This window comes from Barbus barbus (genome assembly GCF_936440315.1).
Source record: "Barbus barbus genome assembly, chromosome: 2".
Classification (NCBI taxonomy): Eukaryota; Metazoa; Chordata; class Actinopteri; order Cypriniformes; family Cyprinidae; genus Barbus; species Barbus barbus.
Genome location: NC_136730.1, coordinates 15180772 through 15204760, shown reverse-complemented (window position 1 = coordinate 15204760; position 23989 = coordinate 15180772). Strand labels below are relative to the sequence as shown.

General features: G+C 38.2%; 1 protein-coding gene across 3 annotated transcripts in view; it reads left to right on the top strand.

Moving 5' to 3' along the window:
- Positions 1–19313, top strand: part of dysf (dysferlin, limb girdle muscular dystrophy 2B (autosomal recessive)) — a 77482-nt gene extending 58169 nt beyond the window's left edge. For all 3 annotated transcript variants that reach the window (XM_079429407.1, XM_079429406.1, XM_079429405.1), the window contains exons 42-55: positions 1512–1640; positions 3543–3698; positions 4242–4333; positions 4685–4855; positions 5372–5514; positions 7053–7192; positions 7487–7575; positions 7664–7759; positions 8043–8184; positions 15233–15332; positions 16179–16351; positions 17189–17298; positions 17437–17584; positions 18524–19313. In XM_079429407.1, coding sequence (XP_079285533.1) covers positions 1512–1640; positions 3543–3698; positions 4242–4333; positions 4685–4855; positions 5372–5514; positions 7053–7192; positions 7487–7575; positions 7664–7759; positions 8043–8184; positions 15233–15332; positions 16179–16351; positions 17189–17298; positions 17437–17584; positions 18524–18583 — 1749 coding nt within the window. In that variant the 3' untranslated portion in view covers positions 18584–19313. The remainder of the gene's footprint in view (positions 1–1511; positions 1641–3542; positions 3699–4241; positions 4334–4684; positions 4856–5371; positions 5515–7052; positions 7193–7486; positions 7576–7663; positions 7760–8042; positions 8185–15232; positions 15333–16178; positions 16352–17188; positions 17299–17436; positions 17585–18523) is intronic.
- Positions 19314–23989: the final 4676 nt, after the last annotated feature.

Here is a 23989-nt window from a genome sequence, read left to right as displayed (position 1 = left end):
TGTTTTATTGTTACTTGCATAGGCCGAAAGCTCCATTAGTGAAAAACTTGATCGTACAGGGCAAGGATGTGTGGTGGCAATGGGTTGCTTGGCGCATTCGTCCAATCAATGACACTGACATCCGTCAAGGCATTTTTCAAAAAATGTTCTTCTTTTGTGTTCATACTGGTTTGGGATGACAGAACGTTTTGGGGAGAAGAACCCAGTACATGGTTTCCTACAGAACTAGAGAATAAAAAGTTCTCTGTGAAACGTGAAGGAATAATTAACCAAAAGTGAACATTTTGTCATTGTTTATTCATCCTCATGTCTCCCCAAAGGCACATCCACCACAATCCCAGCGGTATGAAATCTGTACATGGAGATTAACAGCAAAAGTAACTATAGTGACATTATCAGTGCCCAAAGAAAACCAAACATAGTGATGCCAGAACTTCAAAGCCCTGTGGCCTCTCTCGGGAGTGCGCATGCCTACTTTCAAACGCTCACTCACCCCGACTCCAGTCCACTCCAGCCCACTTCCCACAAGTTTATCCATTTATAATAGAGCCTGTGGCTGCCAGATTTCCAACTTTTCCGATGAATTCATGTCGGGGTTGCCGCAGGGGGATAACCAAGTGCAGACAAGGGCTCTGTTACTGACGTCATCGGCCCCTTTTCCCCCCAGCCCACACCTCCCTATCATCCCTCGATCTCTGGCCGGTTTGTCAGCGATCTCCCCTGTAACCACGTTCTCTCTCTACTTGCCTTGGCCGCTATTTCCAACCTTTATGATCTAAACGTGTCCGTTAGTCATCTGGCAGGGGCTTGGGTCTCAGGGCTACCTGCGAGGCCCGTGGTTAGATTGTTGGCTGCCACCGTGTGAGAGCGTCCCACGCACCGGGAGGAGCAGCAGACAGAAACACTTTCCCTAAAACTGCTGAGATGAGCTGTTATTTTGGGCTAATGGTGCCTGAGGGAGAGATTGAAGGCAGGGAAAGAGCAAAAGAGACTGGGAGAAGGTTCCATGTGATGTGTGCCGTGTCACACGTTCAGGGACGAGGCCTGAGTGAGTCAACTAGAAAAACAGAGTGACTCGCTTACGAGGATTCCTTCATACTTTTGTCACTAAGTTGTCTCCTGGGTGGGCGCTTGTTTGGAGAGTTGTGCGCCGCTAGTTAAAAGTTGTGTAATGTCACGGCGAAGCATATTTTCCTCTGGCACAAATTGTTTTTGTGCATTTTTATTGCCATTTTTAAACATTCTCATAATCGAAATTTCCAGATCTTTTTGCATTAATGACGCTTTTGAGGTTGTTTGACTTGCGCCTGAAATGTTAAACCCACAATTAAAGATCTCAGAGTTCAAGATTCTTAAAGAAAACTGCTTTGGCAAGACAAACAATGGATGTCTTGTGCATAGTATGTATCCTTTCAGCCCTTTCAGTTGATTACGGCACGCTTTTAAAGAACTAGATCTGCATGCAAATCATAAATCACAAAATACACACTCTGCTGTGCTTCCTTTCTCAGGTGTATGAAAGGGAACTGGAGAAGACTGAAGGCTTTGAGCATTTGGCTGATTTCTGTCAAACGTTTAAACTTCACCGTGGAAGAGTCCAGAACGAGAGTGAAGACCCTTCTGTTGTTGGAGAGTTCAAGGTAGGGTCACTCACAACCTCTCAGCTACTATCGACTGCTATCACATGTGCTCACATTCAGTCTCCAAGAGGAAAAACATTCAGACGCCGCCAGATGAAGCAATGGATGGGTGTCGTTGCTTATTAGCTAAGCTAATGAAAAGTCATTTGAATTGGGCCTTCTATTTAAACTGATCACATACTTGCCTTTGGCAGGTTCAGTCTGTACTTTGTCAAATTTACCATTCAACAATTTGTTAATTTAGAGCGCTCTGCAACAGATTCAGAGTCTTATGCCATTCTTTTGGTGAACTGTCTAGAACTTCAAAAATGTGCCTCCTTGCCTCCTTTACAGACAGTGTCTCTTAAAAATAGAGGTTCTTTAATGTTTCTGGGACCTTAAGTCACTCTAAGCCTCTCACCAAGAACCATGTTATGTTATTGGATTGTTGAGGCTGCTATACGATTTTATTGGAGATTAAAATGTTCTTGAAGATACATTGTGGTTCCTTTAAGTCATAGTTCCTGGGTAGGTTAGCAAAGAAGCTGAATATTTATAGTAAATTTTAGGAAACTTTCCAGGAATTTTTGGAAATTTTAGAGGAAATTTTCCAACCCTTTGCAACCCTATTTCTATGTTCCTTCAAGGTGCACTAAGCGATTTTTGCCAAACAATGTTGATATCTGAAAGCACCAAAACAAACACTCCCATACCCCAACAGGACCTCGCCCCTATTTTGATATCTCCACCCCACACGTACGTACACAACTCTGGCATAACGATGATCGTGGAAACAAGCGAAGATGACACACAAGCATATTCAAACAAAAGCCAACACAGATAAGTTGTGTGAAACAATGCAAAATCAAAGGTTACTCACTTATCAAAAAAGAAAAATCACAAACTCGGCGTCCGATTCGAGAACTTCCCACTCCTTGAGTTCTCTCCACCGCTGGAAAGCCGCTTTGATATTTACGCGGGTCCAACCTCTTGCCAGATCGTAACTTTTCTTTTTATAGTTTTGTATATATATATATATATATATATATATATATATATATATATATATATATTCCTCTTTTTTAATTTTCCAGTTCTCTCTATCTATAGTCAATCTGCTAATATCCGTCCTGTACACTCAAATTGAGCGCTCTCTCCTCACTATCATTATAAGACACGTCCCCTTACTGCTGATTGGCTGTAAGTGTGTTTTGGGACATGGTCCAACACTGCGGTCAAAAGCGTTTTAAAAAAATTGCTTAGTGCACCTTTAAAGCACCAGTACATGGATGGTTTTGAAAGAATTAAGGATTAAAAGGTAACTTTTTAAAAGTATCATTAAAAAAAAAAAAAAAAAAAAAGAAGAAGAAAATTCACACAAAAATGAAAACTGCATTCACTTTGTCAACATTTTGCCATTATTATCTTCTGTGGAACACATATGATGCTTTGCAGCCTTTCAGAGCAATGCTATTTTAGTATTGGTCACATGCTATTTTAGTATTTAGGGATATTTTGAATAGCTTTTATTTATTTGATATTGATTGATTGATTTTAAGTTTCAGTAAATGTCATTCGGTCAGTTGTAGTATTATTATTAGTTTAATGTTTATCTTTTTAGATAATGAAAGTATGACAGTAATATGGGGTTGGAACTTTTAAAAATACCCTCCTGTGGCATCTGGCATATGGCTGTAAAACCCATTTCGGTTCTAATTGGAACCTTTAATTTAACGAGTCTAGATGCTTTTTCCTGGTTTATTTGGATTACAACTGGTTTAGTTCTAGTAGGATTTGAGGGAACTAAATTTGAGGGATTTCAATGTAATTTGAGGTTTGTCTGGAGGCCCCAGACAGCAGGTCTCCAGAAAAAAGTAAAGCTAAATTGCATCATGAGTTACACTGACTCCTGTCCTCCTTCAGGGCTCATTTAAGATCTATCCATTGCCTGACGATCCCTCGATGCCCGTACCCCCACGCCAGTTCCGCAAACTCCCCCCGAACAGTTTAGAGGAGTGCCTGGTACGCATCTACATCATCCAGGCCTATGGCTTACAGCCCAAAGATGCCAATGGCAAGGTAGGTACGACACAACCAAAACAAGGCACAAAAGGTTATTAGAATAGCCCTTGTATTTTCACTTGACGCATTCGCAAATCTATAGTTTTTTTTTTTTTTTCATCTGCCAGACGAGTTCTTTGCGAAGTGCCAGAGTCATAAGAGAGCTGAGAAGTTGCTTTATGAAAACATGGAGCCACCCTTTTACCCATAACCATAAACTCGCAATCGCTGCCCGAGACCTGGCCAACACGCCACCACTGCTGGCCCTGCGTCAGATGGGCTTTCCCTTCATTAGTTGCGAATATGCTAAGATGACGTCCTTTCATCACCTACACAGGCCAGGAGTTATGATATGGAACATTTCACACATGTACTCGCTGCCTATGAAACACACACTGATCATAGAGATTTGATGCTTTTTTTCCACTGAAAGAGCAAAGAGCGGTTGTTTTAAGTACAAAAAGAGGGCGTGCTGTTTTGGATATTGTCGCTTATAGCATATATGTGCGAGTGTGTGGCTATGTTAACACATACTAACAAGCACTGCTTGTTCTTTCGTAGTGTGACCCCTATGTTAAGATCAAACTTGGCAAGAAATCAGTCGATGACCACGACAATTACATACCCTGTACTTTGGACCCTGTCTTTGGAAAGTAAGTTGTTTCTCTTTCTGTCCCTGAACAGATTCACTCACACACACACACACACACACACACACAAACACACACACACACACACACACACACACACACACACATACAGCTATAGAAACACGTAATTGCAAGGATCAATGATACCAGCAGGGGTCACTACACTCATAATAATGATGACGCCCCTAATTCCGAGAGTCTTGATGTTGAATACGTGCAAGGTTTGATCTGGTGGCTAAATGATGACTGAATAGCAAGCGTGTGAATTACTACTTTTGACAACATTTAAGACAAATTATTTCTGACCAAAGGAAGTATTCAGAGATTAAACTGTGTCTTTTGCTTCTCATTTAGGATGTTTGAGCTGACATGCTCGCTGCCCATTGAGAAAGACCTAAAGATCATGCTGTATGATTATGACATGATCACTAAGGATGAGAAAATCGGAGAGACCATTATTGATTTGGAGAATCGCTTCTTGTCACGTCATGGTGCTCGCTGCGGCCTGCCACAGTCCTACTGTTTGTAAGAAATGCTTCTGTTTCTGATTGTATATCCTTTCACCTATCGGGTATTATTAGGAGTCATTATGAACACTGTAAAAAAACAGGAAACAAATGTTGTAAAACATAACTTGATCCAATGTTATATTGTCTCGGTAACGACCGGGTGCTCCGGGTGTGTGTTCACGGTGTGTGTGTGTTCACTGCTGTGTGTGTGCAATTTGGATGGGTTAAATGCAGAGCACGAATTCCGAGTATGGGTCACCACACTTGGCAGTATGTCACTTCACTTCACGTCACACTTGTCATCCTCAAGATCTTCTAAAGACCAGCAAACCATTTTTTTAAAACTCCAGTGTCATATATTTCTGAAACACATCCCTGCTTAAAAACAACAACAACTTCAAACAGCCTGTAGTCGAGTGCTGGTCGAGATGGTTTTGGTTTTGATTAACTGTTGACAGTTATGATAACTGATAACACATTCTTCTTAGTTTTGCATTATACATGAACATTTTTGTCTCTCTGCCGGCTCTAGGTCTGGAGTTAACCAGTGGCGAGATCAGCTGAAACCATCCCAGATACTTCATCGTCTGTGCGAGAGGCAAAACTACAAACTGCCCGTCTACAAGCAGGATAGAATCTACTTCAGAGGACAGGAGTACACAGTTGCAGACCTTGGTCAGTGTCCTAAACACACACTCCAACTAGACCTAGTTTCCTACCGCTGAATTTAATGTTCATGATATTTGATCATTAATTCTGCAATTGTCGTTACCGAGAGCGGCTTCTTACGTGGGTGCGTACGTACGAATAAACAGAGGCAACGCGACCTATCAAACCCACGGGCTGGATGGCGAAAAAAGAAAGTGGAAGTCTTTTCTTTGGAGCTGCTGAAAGCATTAGTCACGAGTAAGAGCTAATCAAAGCAGCAGCCTGACTCCATCACATCTTCCGTCATTAAAAAAAGCGAGTCGAGCACGAGATCGGCTGCGGTTCTGTGAAAACACTGACAGAAAAAGAATAACGATATATGTCTCGGCTTGTACCATACATCATATCTGTGTGTGTGGGATCACAGAGCTGTCGGGGAGGCCGCTTGGCTGTTCTTGCTTGGTGCTATAAGCGGAAAGAATGAGTTGTTCCTCTGTGCAAAGAAAAACAAGTGCGATATTGTGAAGACGAAGGACCTGTGTAAACATACAGCACCTCTGACATAGTCATTCATTCACAGCACATTTATCATTCCTTGCCACAGCAACCTGACGTTCCCTCCTGTTTTAAAGGGTGCCCTGGGGAAGATAACGCTAACTAATGCTAGTTCACCGTTAGGTGTGTATTATGTTGATCTTACTCATGCGTAACCTCCATCAGATCCTCCCAGCACTTCTGGTTTGACCTCTAAGCCCTTCAAGTCCCACGGCCGCCTTTCAAGCAGTCAGATGTCACGCAGGGCCTGCAGAAAGCCAAGCTCTCCAGCCATTTTCCCTTCCATGATGCTTTGGGACGAGGTCGGCTTCAGATTTATGGTGAACTAGCATACAAGCGTGTTAAGCCAAGGTCAACAGCGCGGCGGGCTCCTCAGCCTCCCGCTCCTGTGTCTCGCCGTAGAGGAATACTACATCTCTTTGTTTTGCCCTCGTAACCGCGCAACCCGCGCGTCAAAGCAATTATCAGGTGGCCTTTTCGGGCATCCAACTTCATGGCAGAAATTGTCTTCCTCCACTTCAGTTTTCTTCCTCTTTTCTCCACACTCCAACCATGTTTCCCTCTGGGACGTGACACAGGGTTTCAAAGCATAAACTCAACAGTGGGCGTTTATTTATTTTTTTCTTCCCTCGCTCTTTCTTTTTGCTTTTTGACAAGGGGAACTCTCTGCTTAGAGCAACAGCAGTGAAATCAACGCATCATCTGAGGAACGGGGAAAGATAAACATTTCCGACTATTTAAGTGGAATGCTTCATGAATGTTGGCTTTTTTCTGCTCTCGGTTATGACTTAATAAAACTTGATGCCCAAATGTTCTTCATATCAAATCAGAGGTTACATAGTGCTTCCATTTCACGGTTTTAACAGAAAATAACATTGTGAGGAATCTTCCTTATAACTGTGAAACAATTTTAAGCTGAAAAAACATCAAAGTTTGAAGTGCCTCAACATTTTGTGTCAATATGAATTTAAACTCCAGTGACGTTATTGTTGAATACATTTGGCCCTCAGATGAAGGGAAACATCTCAACCCTCACCTGGGACCAGTGATGGAGCGTCTAGCTCTGTTGGTGTTGAGGAGACAGGGTCTGGTGCCTGAACATGTAGAGACGCGACCCCTCTACAGTCCCCTACAGCCAGATATAGAACAGGTTACAAAGTCTCAAAATTCAATTTTTTATTATTTTATAATATTTTATATTAATCATTTACATGTATTTTGTATTTTTTTAGATTTTATGCAGAATTGCCTATTTTATTCTATATTAATTTAAAATGTAATAGAGTTTATTTTATCTTATAGTAAATATGCAATGTAGTTTATTTCATTCTATACTAAATTAAAAAAACTAATAAAAAAGTATAGCTTTCTCTATGCTTGTCTCATGTTTTCCTTGATATGCCCTCTCACTCTTTACTGAGTAATTTAATTTATCAAAACCCAGGGGCGGTTGCAGATGTGGGTGGACATTTTCCCGAAATCTTTAGGCCCACCAGGACCTCCATTCAACATCACGGCACGCAGAGCTAAAAAGTAAGAGCATTTCCTTGGTTTAGTATCTATCAATTTTGTCCTCAAAACACATATAAGCATACCGTTTCCATGTTTTCTTCTCCCATAGGTTCTTCCTGCGCTGTATTATATGGAACACAAGAGATGTTATCTTGGATGATGTCAGTGTTACTGGGGAGAAGATGAGTGACATTTATGTGAAAGGGTACATCTGGGTGTCATAAATGGGTTGTTGGGTTTGTGTGTATGAGCTCTGGTTAAATGAAGCTGTTCTTGTTTCCTATGTCATGGGCCTGTTGCTTGTCTGTTGCCACTGTGACCAATAGTAACAATGGCTTGCAAAAATTATCGATCAGTAGCAACAAACACACAGTTGCAAGGCAACCATAGACCAAAGCTGTAGGCCAATTACAGCTAAGCAGCATAGTCTTCTAATGTGTTGGAAATGATGTGCCGGGTAGTTGTGAATGTTATTTTTTCAATCCTAGCTGGATGCATGGCCATGAAGAGAACAAGCAGAAAACAGACGTGCACTATCGATCACTGGGCGGCGAAGGCAACTTTAATTGGCGCTTCCTCTTCCCCTTCCACTATTTACTTGCAGAACAGCTCTGCACCATTGATAAGAAGGTGAGAAGTAATCTGCGCTTGCAAGTTAAGTGGAAACAAACTGCATGCCAATTGAGAAAGACATGAAGGAAAACTCAAAATGAATAACTCTGAACTGTTGATAAGAAAGCAGGACATAATCTGTATTTGTGAGTTTAGTGGAAATATGTCAATTGTCAATTGAAAAAGACGTAAAAAGAAAACTCAAACCAGATTTGTTTAATGGTTAGCTAGTGACGCTAGGCCTGTCGACATTTATATCCTCACTCTGCGCTTCAGCTATGTTGCTGAAACGAAAATCTCCGACCTTGATTGAATCTGAATAGGTGATCCGCAGGTCATCTTGTGTGATTTGCAGAGGTTTAGTCTAACGCCCACATTTTGAAGGATATCACTGCAGTTGGCAGGTGTTTAATGCAATGTTTCAAAGCCAGATATGTTGTAGGCTGCATCTGGCACGCTTCCACTTACCGAACGTGGTACATGAACATCTTGTAACTGCAAGACAGTCCAGACTTCAGCCAAGCAATCTCAGGGAAAACAGTTGTGATAGACAAGGCACTTAAAGTGAGGTTTTGGCAGGCAAGAGATCAGTTATGGTAAGATTGAAGATAGCGATTCCACCCATTAAACTGAGAGTGGCCCGCAACAGCTGTCAAAAAATAGATCCACTTTGGCTGAAGTTCGTTGGACGCAACACACAATAGAACTGATACATAGCGAAATGGATTCTCTTGCATGAAACGCGGCCCTCTGTGATAAATTAGAAGTGAGTTCTTGTTTGCAGTGTTTGTTTTGATGGAGCTGTATGCGGTTGTCAGGCAGGATGTGCAGACAGACGCGGCCTGTTTACCGGTGAATGGCAGCAGTGCAGCTCTGTGAAGCGTGAGTTCATTATCCTCGTTGTGTTTGTCCGCACATCCATCACGGGTACAGTACAGTGGGAATGCTGTCACGCAGATGGAATCCTGTCTGGCGGTGGGGTGCAGATTCAGGGAGTCGCTAATTCGCTTTTCTGACTGGGACGTTTCTGTCGCTCTCGGTGGCTCTCACTCACTCTCTGTCTCTCACCCTCTTTCTAATTCTGCTTCGCACATTCATGCTATCATTTCCTCACTCTGTCTTTCTCAGTCCCTGTCTTGGTCTGTGGGTTTATTTCCGAGGTGGTGTACTGTAGCTCATTTGTGGTTCTGGGTACTAATAGGTTGTTGGGTTGGATTTCACAAGCCGGGCACTTAGTAGTGATGCACGATATATTGATTATTGGATGATATTTGAATTTATTTATGTGTTGATATTGAACATTTAAAGGGATACTCCACCCCAAAATGAACATTTTGTCAATATTCACTTACCCCCATATCGTTCCAAACCTGTAAAAGCTTTGTTTGTCCTCGGAATACATTTTAAGATATTCTGGATGAAAACCGGGAGGCTTGTGACTGTCTCATTGACTGCATAGTAAATTGCATTGTCGAGGTCCATAAAAGTATAAAAAACCTGTGGTCAGTAACGAAGTAAAACTTCTTCGTTACTGTACTTAAGTAAATTTTTCAAGTATCTGTACTTTTCTGGAGTAGCTTTATTTTGAGTAACTTCACTACATTTCATAAAACATATCGTTACTCCTTATAATACATCACGTGCTCCGAGACGCAGAAGCGGTGTCTGATTCATGAACAAACTGATTCTTTTCAATGAACCTTTTAAATCGGTTCGCAAATCGCAACAAACGATTCATTCACGAATTGGAATGATCCGATTGCAGCTGTTCTCGAGTCGAAAACTCACTGATTTAAATGATCGGTTTAGAGCGAGTCTCCAGTGAAATGAACTCACAAGTAAAGAACCGTGAGATCTTGTGAGCACGCGCGCCCAACTGATGCTGCGAAAAGAAAGTTACTAATGTCGAATTTTAGGATTAATTATTGTAACTGAAAATCATATTTAGGTCAAAACCGTCAGTTGTGAACTAAATCTGCTGTAAAGGGTGATCTAAGCCCACTGAAATGCTTGAATGCAGACAGATCATATCAGTGTCTCTATGTTTTAGGGCAAAAAACGAAACATTAAAATAACACAGATTAAATAAAATAACTCATGCACGTTCATATTCCCCGCTGCTGTAACGTTAGCAGTTTTATTACAGTTTTTCTCGATTGCTAACACTATAACTGATTCATTTGGCCCAATTTTCCAAACCATTCATACAGTTCTCAAAACAAAGACACTCAAAACTTTAAACACATTTCTCCTGTTTGCACACACGTTCCAATTTGCTCAGTGTTTTCTGCAAAACTCTACACAAAAACGCCATTTTGCACAGCTTTAACCATGTTCTCATTCAGAAAACACAAACACACAATATAATTAACTCGAGCATCAAAAAATTAACTCAAACAGCACACATTTATCCCTGTGTTAACATTCAGTATAGCAAAACTGATGACACACAGGTCAGAATCTCAAGATGATATCCACAGGAGCACAAGTGATTATGTGTTTTGGAAAATTAATCCTGGTAGTGGGAGATAAAGAGGAATAGGAGGAAAAAAGAAACAATGGAGTGAATGAGGTCAAAGATCATTTGTTCCTGATGAAATACAAAGCACTATAGTTGACCATGTTCTTCTGCATGGACTGACCATGAGGGAAGATGGCCTACAGGCTCATCTACAGGGTTTCAATACTACTTACACATTCAATATAATTACAGTACATAGCAGCAGTACTTCAGATGAGACAACTTTCATTATTCTATGTACAGTAAATAAATACTGTACACCCTCAAACTCATTACTGTTGAATTTATTTGTAGCCAAGTAGTCCTTACATGTACTGTATTTTTGCAGAACTGAGAGATGAATGTCTAGAAGAGGCAGAGAAGTCTTTTTTTTCCAGAAGACTAAGAAACTGTTATAACAAATAAAGATACTACCAATAGTGTAATGCAATTTGGCAGAGGATGCTGAATGAATGAATGATTGTATTTATTTATACATTCATTATTTATTTCTGTAAAGTAACTGACAGTATATTCCAGTGTGTGTTTACTGTATATTCAGTTGTTTGGTCTTTGAACTTTTCTCTTCTAGTGCCTTTCATCTACTGTAAGATCTCTTTACAGTAGAGGTCTTCACTGGTCCAAAAATTCATACCCGAACCCGAAGAGACCCGTAAATGTGCTGCACGGAACTGACCCAGACCTGTATTTTATTTGAAAGTGGGACCCGAACCCCTGCAGACCCGAGAAATGCCTTTAATGTAGCCTACTACGCGGACCCGACCATTACTTGAAAGTTGGACCCGAACCCGGCAGGGAAGACACAGACCCGACACCCGATCGCACAGCAAACTGCTATTAAGTCAATAAACAATTTGCGAAAAAAAAAAAATCCCTTAACCGTTAGTCTTCTCCCCGACTGTGATGGCTACAATCCTCCTTGCCAATAAATTTCCATCCATGTTAGGTTGTTCCTCAGTCTTGTCGACAGAGAGAGCCTTCTTAATCCACTCATTATTCCAGCTTTAAAAGTCTACTGTTACGGTCAGTGACATATGACTAATGCAATTTCGCATTTTTATTTTTTCATCTCGAGTCAACTTCGACTGTCGCGTTTAACCTACAATAACTTTTTGTTGGTTGTAATAAAGACTCGGAGCAATTATTTTTTTGCAAAAAAAACAAACAAAATGCACAGAACAAGAAGTGCTTTTCACTACTGCGTGCGTGTTCGATAACAGGTGCGTCTCTTCAGTTTTGTTTCAGCTTTTTTTTTTCACATCACTCATGAAGGAATCCAAGATCACTGTCCGCTCGCAGTACTACATTAACTCCGCCCGGCGCCCGCACTCTGCTTCTGGCGGCTGAGGTAACACGTGTTTTTTTATTTCCCGCTCACCACTTTTCTCATCCTAATTTTACAAACTTTGTTACGCATGCTGACTGACACTGATCACTGGCGGGTGCAGTATTCTCCAATCGACTCGGGTATTACATACAATGTTAAACAGACCCGGGACCCGAAGTAATAGATTGGGACCCGACCCGGACCCGGCTGGCCATTTAAAATATAGACCCGAACCCGTACGGATCCTGGGTCGGGTCCTGGGTACTCGGGTCTCGGGTTCTCCATGAAGACCTCTACTTTACAGTAGTGTAAAGAAAGTAAACTTTTCTTAAAGTTTATTGCTGAATTTTACTGTATCTGCAGCGCTCTATTTATGTCGTATACTGTAACAAAAGGAATCCTGTTTCCCAAAAGGAGGTGTTTGTAACAGTGTTTTGAATTGATCTCACTAGTGTTCTCTAGACAGGAAAGTAGAGTGTGTATTTGACAGGTTTGTGTGTCATCTGAGGCCAAAGTTTGAGTCTGACAAAAGAGAATGTGTTTTTGACTAAAGTATTTGATTTTGACCTGGAAGTTTGAAGTTTGCATAAGTTGGTCTGTAGTTTTGAGATTGTGTTTATAGTTGTGAGAAAATGGTGAATTGTTTCATGAACTGTGTGTTAGCAATCGAGAAAAACTATAAAATGCTATGCATTTAGCCCTATGTGACATCTGTTTTCATATTGTTTATCAACAGTATATTTTTTTATATTGTTTAGATCAACTAGCCGAGTAGACAGATATGAATGTTTATTCATAACCATACGGAAAATAAGTAAATATTGTTAGCTGATACAACTGTCTAGCTAATAAGCTTGCTGGTGCTAAGTCCAGGAAATTTTTAGATATAAAGTCCAAATATTTTTATTCAGCCACCTAGATAGATTACATCTGAGGGAAAAAGAAAGGATGTGCTGTTCAGAACATGGTAACTACAGTAATTATCAGAGTGATGCCCTCTGGGGGCATTTGGCCAGGGGTGTTTTTACACCACAGACAAGGTTTGAGAAGATTCATTCATCATTATGAAAATATAATTATTTAAAATGTTCTTCCTAACTTCAGGCCTAATTCTCATGTCATATATAACTGACGTTCTGCAAAATTAGATGGTCAGATCTGTTTTCTCTCAGGTACATCGCAGTGTAAGCTTCACAGTGAACATTACTACATCACTCTCGTCAACGTAGTCCATATCAACAACAAAATATATATCTTGACTCCATATAGTAGTTATTTTGGGAAAATCACAGGTATTTTGGGCAGTAGGATTATAAAAATATGTGCTAATATAAAATGAAATAAGGTAGTCTATATAAAATTGCTAAATAAATCTATCTATCAGTACTTTTTTACTTAAGTACATAAAAAATCGAGTACTTTTGTACTTTCACTGGAGTAAAATTGAAAAAGCAGTACTTTTATTTTTACTGGAGAATTTTTTTATTATACGTATCTGTACTTTTACTCAAGTACTTGATCTGTGTACTTTGTCCACCACTGTAAAAAGATTGTCAATCTGCCACCTACATTTCACTGCTGGTTATACTCTGTATAATTGTGTATGTGACAAATAAAAGTAAATAAAAATAAAATAAAAGACAACAGCGTAGTGCCATTTTGAAAAGCATCCAATGGACGCAAAGTGCGTATGCTGTTCTCTGTCATCAGTAACGCATGGATACGTATTGTATGTTTATTTACGCTGATTTGAACGGAAACAGTGTATCTATGCATTACTGTTGATAGAGAATAGCGTACGCTCTTTGCGTCCATTAGATGCTTTTCAAAATGGCGCTATGCTGACACAGAAAGACAGAGAGGAGACGAATTGTTGAATAAATGTCGTTATTTTTATTTTCTTTGTGTACAAAAAGTATTTTCGTCGCTTCATAAAATTCAGATTGAACCACTGATGGCAGATGGACTATTCTGACGATGCTTTTCATACTTCTATGAACCTTGACAGTGCAATTTACTATGCAGTCAATAAGACCGTCACAAGCCTCCCGGTTTTCATCCAGAATATCTTAAATTGTGTTCCAAGGACAAACGAAGCTTTTACGGGTTTGGAACGACATGGGGGTAAGTGATTAATGTCAAAATTTTCATTTTGGGGTGGAGTATCCCTTTAATTGTTAATGCTCTTTTCTCCTTTTTTTACGTTTAGATGACCTTAAACTCATTTAATCCTTAATACATTAATATATTTTTAGTGTTACAAGTGTTAAGTGTAAGATTTAGCAAATATCAAAAAGGAATATCCATTTTTGGTAACACTTTAGAATAGGTAACACTTCTTAACTATTAACTACGACTTTTCCCTCAATAAATTCTTAATTTGCTGCTTATTAATAGTTAGTAAGGTAGTTGTTAAGTTTAGGTATTGGGTAGGATTAGGGATGTAGAATAAGGCCATGTAGAATTAGGTATTGATATGTGCTTAATTAGCACTAATACATGGCTAATATTCTAGAAATATGCATGCTAATAAGCAACTAATAGGTGTAACTGTATTTTTCATGTACAAGTTGTGTTACTTAAGTTCACTTGTAGCATTTAAAATAGTTCATTTCAATTTTTGTTTTATATTTAATTTTGTTTAGACAAAATCATGTAGAATTTTAATATCAGTTGTTTATCAGGTTATCTGTCAGTATTACATTTTCTTTGTTTTACCGGAATTGCTCAATATTGGATATTTATTTGTACAAGCTAATTTACTCAGTTTTTACGCTCTAATAATTAAACACTGTTACATGTTACCTTCAGCAAATCTCAAAATGAATATAATTTTTTTATTGTGCATGATAGCGTTTTAATGTTTAAATTAACTTGTAGCATTTAATATGGTTGATTTTGGATATTTTTTCAAATTTATTTAGATGTAATATTCTAAAAATATTTTGAAAATATACTTTCTTAGCTGCCATATGTATATATATATTACCCATATACTGCAATATTGCACATCTTAAAATAATATTTTGGGTTCAGTACAAGTTAGGCTCACTCAACAACAGTTGCTGCATAGTGTTGTTTACAGCAGAAAATGCACTTTTCATGGTTACAGTTACAATGAAATAAACAGTTCAACTTACAAAAGCGAAGTTACAAATCAGTAAGTAGTTCCTCTGTTAGTGCCTCTCTCAATCTCACCATGTTTTTTTTCTCTACAGGAGCATTTTTGGAGTCTGGATAAAGTTGAAACAAAACTTCCTCCTAAAATCACTATCCAGATCTGGGACAATGACAAGTTCTCCTTTGATGATTTCCTTGGTAAGACCAAAACCCAATAGTCGTCCCTTGTGCCAGTTCACTCCTCAGCTCTCTTCCACAGCTTTGCCACCCTCAGCAAATTTAGTCGTGTTAACCTTGCAAAGCACCACAAAGCTGTTTTTCAAGCATATTTCTCAGCCTTGACATGACAGAAGAAAAACGTTCTGGACCACGCTGATAGGACCATGTGTGTGGTTTATTGTCATTAACTTATATCTCTGTCTATATGGATATGTGCGTACAGGGAGATGGTTACCAAAACCTCCTTAACCTGTGTGAGGTTACCCACCGCACTGTTGTGTAGCGTGACCGTCAGCATAAATGCACTTAACAATCTTAATGCAAATACATCATTCAGACCACATGAGCGCTCTATAACATCTTTACTGCTAATGCTATTATTATCAGCTGAACCTAATTTCCAGCATGTCAGCACAACTGGAAGAGAAATAAGTTATGACCTGACTCCTTAAAGACCTCTATAAAATACACTGATCTATGTACATTTGTAAAATAATTAGCATCAGACCACAATGGGAAAACCTCAAAGAAAACGACTGACTGCTAGCTACAAAGTCTGAAGGTCACAGCCTTTTTTTGAATGATATTATGGGAAATGATTGAGGAAAAACAAGATTAGTACACATGCTGACTATTGCTTCTATTATATTTGTATTTCTTTTGCATAGATAATCTCCATTTCCATATATTCTTCTCTGCAAAATTTCTAGAAATTCACTTATACTGTATATAATGTGCAGTCTTGTTTCACTACTGTAGTGTATCATTGTGTGTGACAAATAAATTGTTGAACTTTTTGCTCAATTTCTTCTCACTCTTTCTAAGGCTCTTTGGAAATGGATCTGAACCATATGCTGAGTCCAGCAAAGTCTCCAGAGAAGTGTGGTCTTGAGATGTTCTCTCAGTCCCAGGATAAACTGGTGTCTTTGTTTGAGCAGAAGACAGTAAAAGGCTGGTGGCCTTGCGTGTGTGACAGAGAAAATGAAAAGATACTTGCAGTAAGAGTTCCACACAAACTAGGGTTATTATTGTGTTGAGAAATTCACTTCTTTCTTTCTTTCTTTCTTTCTTTCTTTCTTTCTTTCTTTCTTTCTTTCTTTCTTTCTTTCTTTCTTTCTTTCTTTCTTTCTTTTACTCCTTCTCTTCTGAACTATGCCTTTTATGTTTCATAACTAAAATCAAATGGATTGTGTCATTTTAATTACACCCTCTCCTATCTATTTAGTTAGATATTTATGATACAGTACAACATACACTATGTTTGGGAGGATAAATTTATCAGATTGCCCTGAACTGATTAAAAAAGAAAACTGAAGTAATTTTCTGTAAAACAATTTTATTATTTATATTGTAATGCACAGTTATAGTTTCATTTAGTTTTATTCAGTACTTAGTGTTTAGTTTTTATTTAATTTTTTTTAATATAAAAATATATTATAATAATATAATAAAATAACATTTATTTTGTATTTGATTACATTCTTAGTTAAATATTCAGTTAAATATAATATATTAAGTTAAATAATTTGGTACCACTTTACAATAAGGTCCATTAGATAATGTTAATTAATGAATTAACCTACATTAACTAACAATTAAAACAAAACATTAAATTATTATTTATCATTACATCATGCATTTTCCAACCACCAGCCTGTATGCCTTTTTTACATTCCAATTACATTTATCCAAAGTGACTTACATGGCATTGCAGGTTTACAGTTGATCACTTCATGACGTGCATTCCTCGGGATTCGAACCCATGACCTTAGTGTTGCTAGTGCCATGCTTTACTTTTTGAGCTGCTGGTAACTGAGCTGCTCTTTGGCACTCAGGGAAAAGTGGAAATGTCACTGGAAATCATCTCTGAGCAGGAGCAGGATGAGAGGCCGGCAGGACTCGGCAGAGATGAGCCCAACATGAATCCCCATCTAGATGAGCCGCAGTAAGTCAAGCGCACCCATCACAATCATTGCCCTCACCAACTAACCAAAATGTATTTAGTAGTATTATCCTTTTACTGGCCCTTAGCTCAAGGTGGGAATTACAGAATTTAATATAAGGTTACTTTCTCTCTCTCCAGGCGTCCTGAGACCTCATTCTTATGGTTCTCATCCCCATATAAGACGTTTAAGTTCATTGTGTGGAGGAGGTTTAAGTGGCTTATTCTTGGCTTCTTTGTACTCTTTTTCATTATTCTCTTCCTTGGAGTCTTTCTCTACGCCTTCCCTGTAAGTATCTGTGTGGATGTGTGTGATGGTAGTAATTGTGTCTATAAAAGAAGAGGATTAAAGTTTAAATAGGGGTTTCTGAGATTATGAAGTGTTTGATCAGAGATGCGTGTCTCTGATCGTAGTTCAGGAATGCGGCATGTGTTATTCAGAACTGCAGACACACACAGTCATGCACACTGAAGACATTTCACACTGTTCTGTGTAACACATTTGTTGAAATTACATATTTTTAATTATTAGCCATAAATACAATGTTCAAAAAACATACAGGATGAAAAAAAACCAACTGTATATGTACATTATATTATATTATATTAATCAAAAGTTTGAAAAGACTTTGGGAATTTTTTAAAGAAATTAATACTTTCATTCAGCAAGAATGCATTAAATTGATCAAAAGTGACAGTAAATAAATTTATTTTGTTACAAAAGTTTTATATTTCAAGCAAGCGCTATACATTTGAACTGTCTATTTATCAAAGAATCATGAAAAAATGTACACAGCTTCCAAAAAATATTAAGAAAATTTTCTTGAGCAGCAAATCGGCATATTAAAATAATTTCAGAAAGGTCACTGGACACTAAATACTGTAGTAATGGCTGCTGAAAATTCAGCTTCGCCCTCACTGAAAAAAAAAAAAAAATTAGGATATATTAAAATAATAAGCAGTTGTTTCTATTTAAATTGTAATATTTCACACTAATACTGTATTTACTGTATTTTTGATCAAATGCAGCCTTGGTGAGCATAACAGACTTCCTTCAAAACATTAAAAAACTTACTGACGCCAAACTTTCTTTTATTAATTCTTTATACTATAAGTGAATCATAAAAAAATCTATTTTATTATACAAATATATCCATTTAAAAATATTAATATATTATAAAACATGCTAGAATTTAGCATTTTTAAACTATTATTATAATTTTTACAGAACTATGCTGCTATGAAGATGGTTGGACCCTTCAGTGGAGTGGGAAAGGGAACGCAGTGAGACTGTGATGAGAAAAAGGACATAAACCCTCACATCAATTACCAACCACACCAAAACTCCATCCATACATCTCCGTCCATCCTACTGGAGACATCTGCATTGCTTGTGCACGTGTCCTCGTGTCTCACGAGCCAAGAGCAAACTGAAGGCAGGCTGAGAGTATTTGAAGTCTTTATGTGTGCGTTAGCTTGTTCTATTCCTATATGCATGAAAGTTGCATAACGTCTGTGTGTGTTTGTACATGTATTACACGCCACGTTCGCTGCCCCGTATCTGACCCGGTCCTGAACTCTCTCAGTATTCTCTTTAACTCCCACTTACACTTTCATCTCTCTGCCGGTTTAATCCTTTTTCATGTCTCCTGTAAAACTGGCTTCTTTCTTCACAGCCAGATGCTTCTTTCTTCTTCCTTCACGCAGAGAGAGGGAGACTGAACCGCGTCGCACCACCACCTCCCATCCATTCGTTCCTCTCCTTTCAACAGCACTGGCTCTTTAGGTTAAATCCTGATTTGTACTGCTAGGCTGTAAGATCCGAGACAGGCCGGTTATTAGCTGAGCCCCCGCTGTCAGCAAGCCCAACTCTGATTACTATCACACTCTGTTATTTTACTTTAGCAAAATCCCCACTAAATGGACTTGGGGTCAACTGTGGGTTGACAACGTGTGTGTATGTATGTATGTGTGTGGAATGTGGGCTGCGAACGAGAGATAAAAGACTTGTTTATTTGTGCAAATGTTACACTTTATTTGTGCAAATGTTACACTCACGCCTTTGTGCCTTTTTGCATTTGACTCTGTAAAGTATGAAAATGAACAGGTGCTTCTGGAAGAAGTTGCCAGACTTCTAAACATGCCTGTGAAGGAGCTGTTACATGATAAAATACACAAATTACTTGTTTTCTGTCCATGACCAGGTCATGAGCTCCTCTTCTACCTAGTTTTGCGAGAAGAAACTATTGTGGAGTCACATTTAGTGAAACTGGAATCTCAAAACTTCAACTCTTTGCATTAGACATTACATTTATGTGATGGAGCTTCTCTATGAACAGGAAACGTCAAGAAATCTGGGTTAATCCAACCTAACCTGCTGGATTTCCGGAAGTGTTTACATTTTATTTTAAAAAATGAGGGCAAAAGTAGTGAAGAAGGGATTAGATGTTTCCATAAAGTCACTGATTTGACAGTAAAAAGGATGCATTCCTATCTCTGCTACAGAAAGAAAAATATGAGCAATTACATTTTTTTTCATTGTAGCTATTTTCTGCACATCTGTGCATGGATCTACAATATCACTGATTTATGAAAGGAAAGTGAATAAGATAAAACATAAACCAAAAAGCCTTGCCTAATCAATCTCTTGCCAAATATTGTACAGTATATAGCTGAATAACTGATTTATGCAAAACACAAATCCCTATGCTGAGCATCTATGAATAGTTGTCATTCATATACAAGTTTTGCAGTAGGTCTCTTAATTTGACAATCAAAATTGATATTTCTGTTATTGAACTTTTGAATGATTTAATTATGCACGTTGTCTAATTGCCTTAACGTTCCTGCTGTCATCTCTGATGAATTCACTGTTAAATCGACTGTATTTGTATCTCACTGTGTAATATGCCATGGTCAAATATATACCTATACATAGCATTTTGTATATATTTATCTGTTCATTTTGAGTCAGATGTAATTGAAGTCTCTTTTACAGAATTGTGTTGCTTTTATTTGAATTTTTTTCACTAGATCTGCGGACCACCTTATGTGCAGATTTAACCTTTAAAGCCAAACCACAACAGACTTGTCAGAGTGTTTGACTTGAGAGCAAATTAGAAGCACTCCAGTTTCATGGAGCCAAGGGCAACTTACTCTTGCTTTTCTACCAGCTGTTCTGTAAAGTGAGTGATTTAAAATATGATACAGTATATTTCTGATACAGTGTTCTGAGCTCACTTTTCGTTTGGTGTAGGGTACTCTTACAGTACGTGGGTCTTGTTAACTCTTAACAATGTAGGGAGGAAATGTTAAATGTTATAACGTTGTAAATCTGGTGAGTATGACACTGTTTTGAAGTCTCTCACACTCTCTCACTCTTTGTAACAAGGTTTCAAAATATAGAAATGGCCATAACAGAGTGATAGATTTGGCACCCAGTGAAAACACATCCTCACTGTACCTCTGTGTATTGCTCCAGCCCAACCTGAATGGGACCATGGACACCAGTTCAAGTATTTGAAAGGACTGACTTTTGGAAGTCAGTAAGATTTTTTGTTCTTTATTTATGTCCTTGTTACATATTACTATTATAATAACAATTAATTATGCATAATTACATGCAAGTAACCCTAAGACAAAACCTAATCCTAACCCTATATAGTAAGTACATGTAGTTAATTAATATTACTCAGTACTTAAATACAACCCGAACTCCGGAAATGTTGGGACGTTTTTTAAATTTGAATAAAATGAAAACAGCTTTCCAACAAGAATGTCAAATTTGGACTCGTCTGACCATAGAACACTTTTCGACTTTGAAACAGTCAATTTTTTGAGTATACAAAGGATACTGCAATATCAAGTTACACTTTTTTTAACATTACTTAGGATGACCAGCATGAACAGTCAAAACCTTATAAGCCCTTACCCCCACAAACCCACCCACCCCCAAAAACACCCCCATTTTAAATTAGCCTTGGCCCCCAGGACACAACGGTGCTTCTGGACCATGTTCACATACGTATGGCTTCCTTTTTGGATGATAGAGCTTTAGTTGGCATCTGCAGATGGCACTGCGGATTGTGTTTACCAACAGTGGTTTCTGGAAGTATTCCTGGGCCCATTTAGTAATGTCAACTACAGAATCACGCCGATGAGTGACTTTTTTTTGACACGCCCGTGCCAACTTTTTTGAGACCTGTAGCAGGCATCAAATTTGAAATGAGCTCATTTAGTGGCTAAAATTGTAAAATATCTCTGTTTAAACATTTGTTATGTTCTCTATGTTCTATTGTGAATAAAATATTCACTCATGTGATTTGAAAGTCTTTTAGTTTTCATTTTATTCAAATTTGAAAAACGTCCCAACATTTCCAGAATTCGGGTTATTTATAATTACACTAACAATGACACTTTTTTATATATATATAAAATGAATACTTGTATGTAACAAGGGCACATTTAATATATTAAAAGTGGCAGTATTTTTATTTGAACATTTACATTTCTATTTTAAAATATTCTTTTGAACTTTCTGCTCATTATAGAATCTTGAAAAAAACTATAAGTGTCACTCTTTCCACAGAAATAATTAAAAAAATACTAACCTTTGCCATCTCAGGAATAAAATAAAATATTTTGAAATTTAACAAAAAATTACATTTTAAATATTGTTGTGTATATTTGATCAAATAAATGCAGCCTCAGTAAACATGCATATACTGCATATATAATTAAAAAAAAAATAATAATAATCATGTGAATATACACCATCACTTTTTCAGTATTCCTTTTGTGTTATTAAAAGTAATCAGAAAACCAGGTCAGTGCACATAATTGGTGTACTAGTGCATGAGCACAAAATGTATTGATTCAGAAAGTCTATAAAGAATATATTTTTTGTCATTTATACACATTTAATGTAGAATCAAATCTGTGGAATTTAGGATTTAATAAAGGCAAGAGTTGATATACAATTATCCAAAATCAGGCTCCTTGACATTTGAAAAATACAAATAGGAGAACAAAATATTTTGCTTTACCCAAAATCAGGCTAATTGACACTTGAAAAATACAAACAGGAGAACAAAATATTTTTTTTATAGGAGGGGGAAAAGGTCTTGTACAGCAATTTCCTTGTGTACAAAATCAACTCAGTCTTGCTTGGGTATTGATTTGTGTCCTAGCTTTCTGTAAAGGAAGAGATATCGTAGTCACGTCAAACATATATTACGTCCGCTAGGGGTGAGACGCAATAAATAATAAAAAAAACAAAAAGACTTCCAGCAGGCCCTCAGATCAAAAAAGAACCAGAACAAATCACAATAAATTATAAAGTAAATTTATTATGAATTACAAAAAAGAAAGGAAACACCAATAATTAGTGGATCTCCTAAAGGGACCCACAGCCCAACCAGAAAATTATTAAAGCAATACAATTAAATAAAAAGAATTAATGAAGTGGCATTTTTCGTCAGAGAGACCCAAAGCCAAAATAACAAACAAAAACCAATCTAATCAAATAAAACGGCAATATAAATAACCTACCCCAAAGAAAAGAAAAATAAATACAACCAACCTTACCTAAACTACTCTAAATATAAACATCATGAAAAATGAGGGTTAAACCAAAAAGGCAGGTCTCTCCTACATTTCTACCACATTCCAAACTAAGCAACAAAGAAAGAAAAGGACAAAAAAAACACTAGAAACACATTTTGGTCTGGCGGCTAGCAGGAAGCCCGGAGCAGTGCGACCGGCCCGAAGTCTCACCAACTCGCTTCTGAGAAACGGAAGAGGCGTTTTAAAGGGAACCGCCAGCTGATCATCCAATTACCGTTGCTAGGCGGCAACACTTAGTGAATCAGCGGCGATCTGAAACTCAAGAAAAAGAAAACATCCAACAAAATACAAACATTATAAAACATAATTACACATAACGTAACACATATAAGACAATGAACGCTTGAACAGCAAAAGAAGAGAAATCCACACTGTTCACTAACCTGTGCGTGAATGTAACGCCAAGCCAGCAGAGGGAGCCCTCTCCCGAATACTGACTGCCTCCCTCCCTCTGCTGCTTCTTCACCCACTTCCTGTTTGGCTGTATTTAAGCTCAGACCATGTGCTCACTCACCGCGAAGTATTGCCAGTTTATTCCTGCCTTACTGAGCGTTCTCTAATTATTCTGTTGGATTTCCTGTTGCCATTTTGCCTGTTTCTAGATTTACGAGTATACGGATTGCCCTTCTGATTTGGTTGCCTGCTGGACTGTTCTCTTGATTGGATCTATTGCTGCTTCTCGACTTCGACTCTGGTTTGCCCTTCTTGTTAGTTTGCCTCTCTGGACTGATTAGATGGTTTTGACCCCTTTGCTATTGTGTTTCTGTTTGCTCTAAAGCCTCTATTAAACGTCCGCATATGGATTCAAACTCTGCCTCTGCGTCTGCGTCACAGAATACTTCGCCTCCCATGAATCCAGCGGAAGTTGCCAATCTGCAAGCTGCCTTCGCTTACCAAAGCGAGATGTTAAAGAGCTACCAAGAGCAACTTACTAAACTTCAATCAGTCAACGAACATCTAACCCAATATATACGAGCACTCCCTTCTCCTACTCCGTCTACGGTAAGCTTCGCTCTTCCAGAGAAGTTTGATGGTTCTGCTGATGCTTGCAAAGGGTTCGTGAGACAAG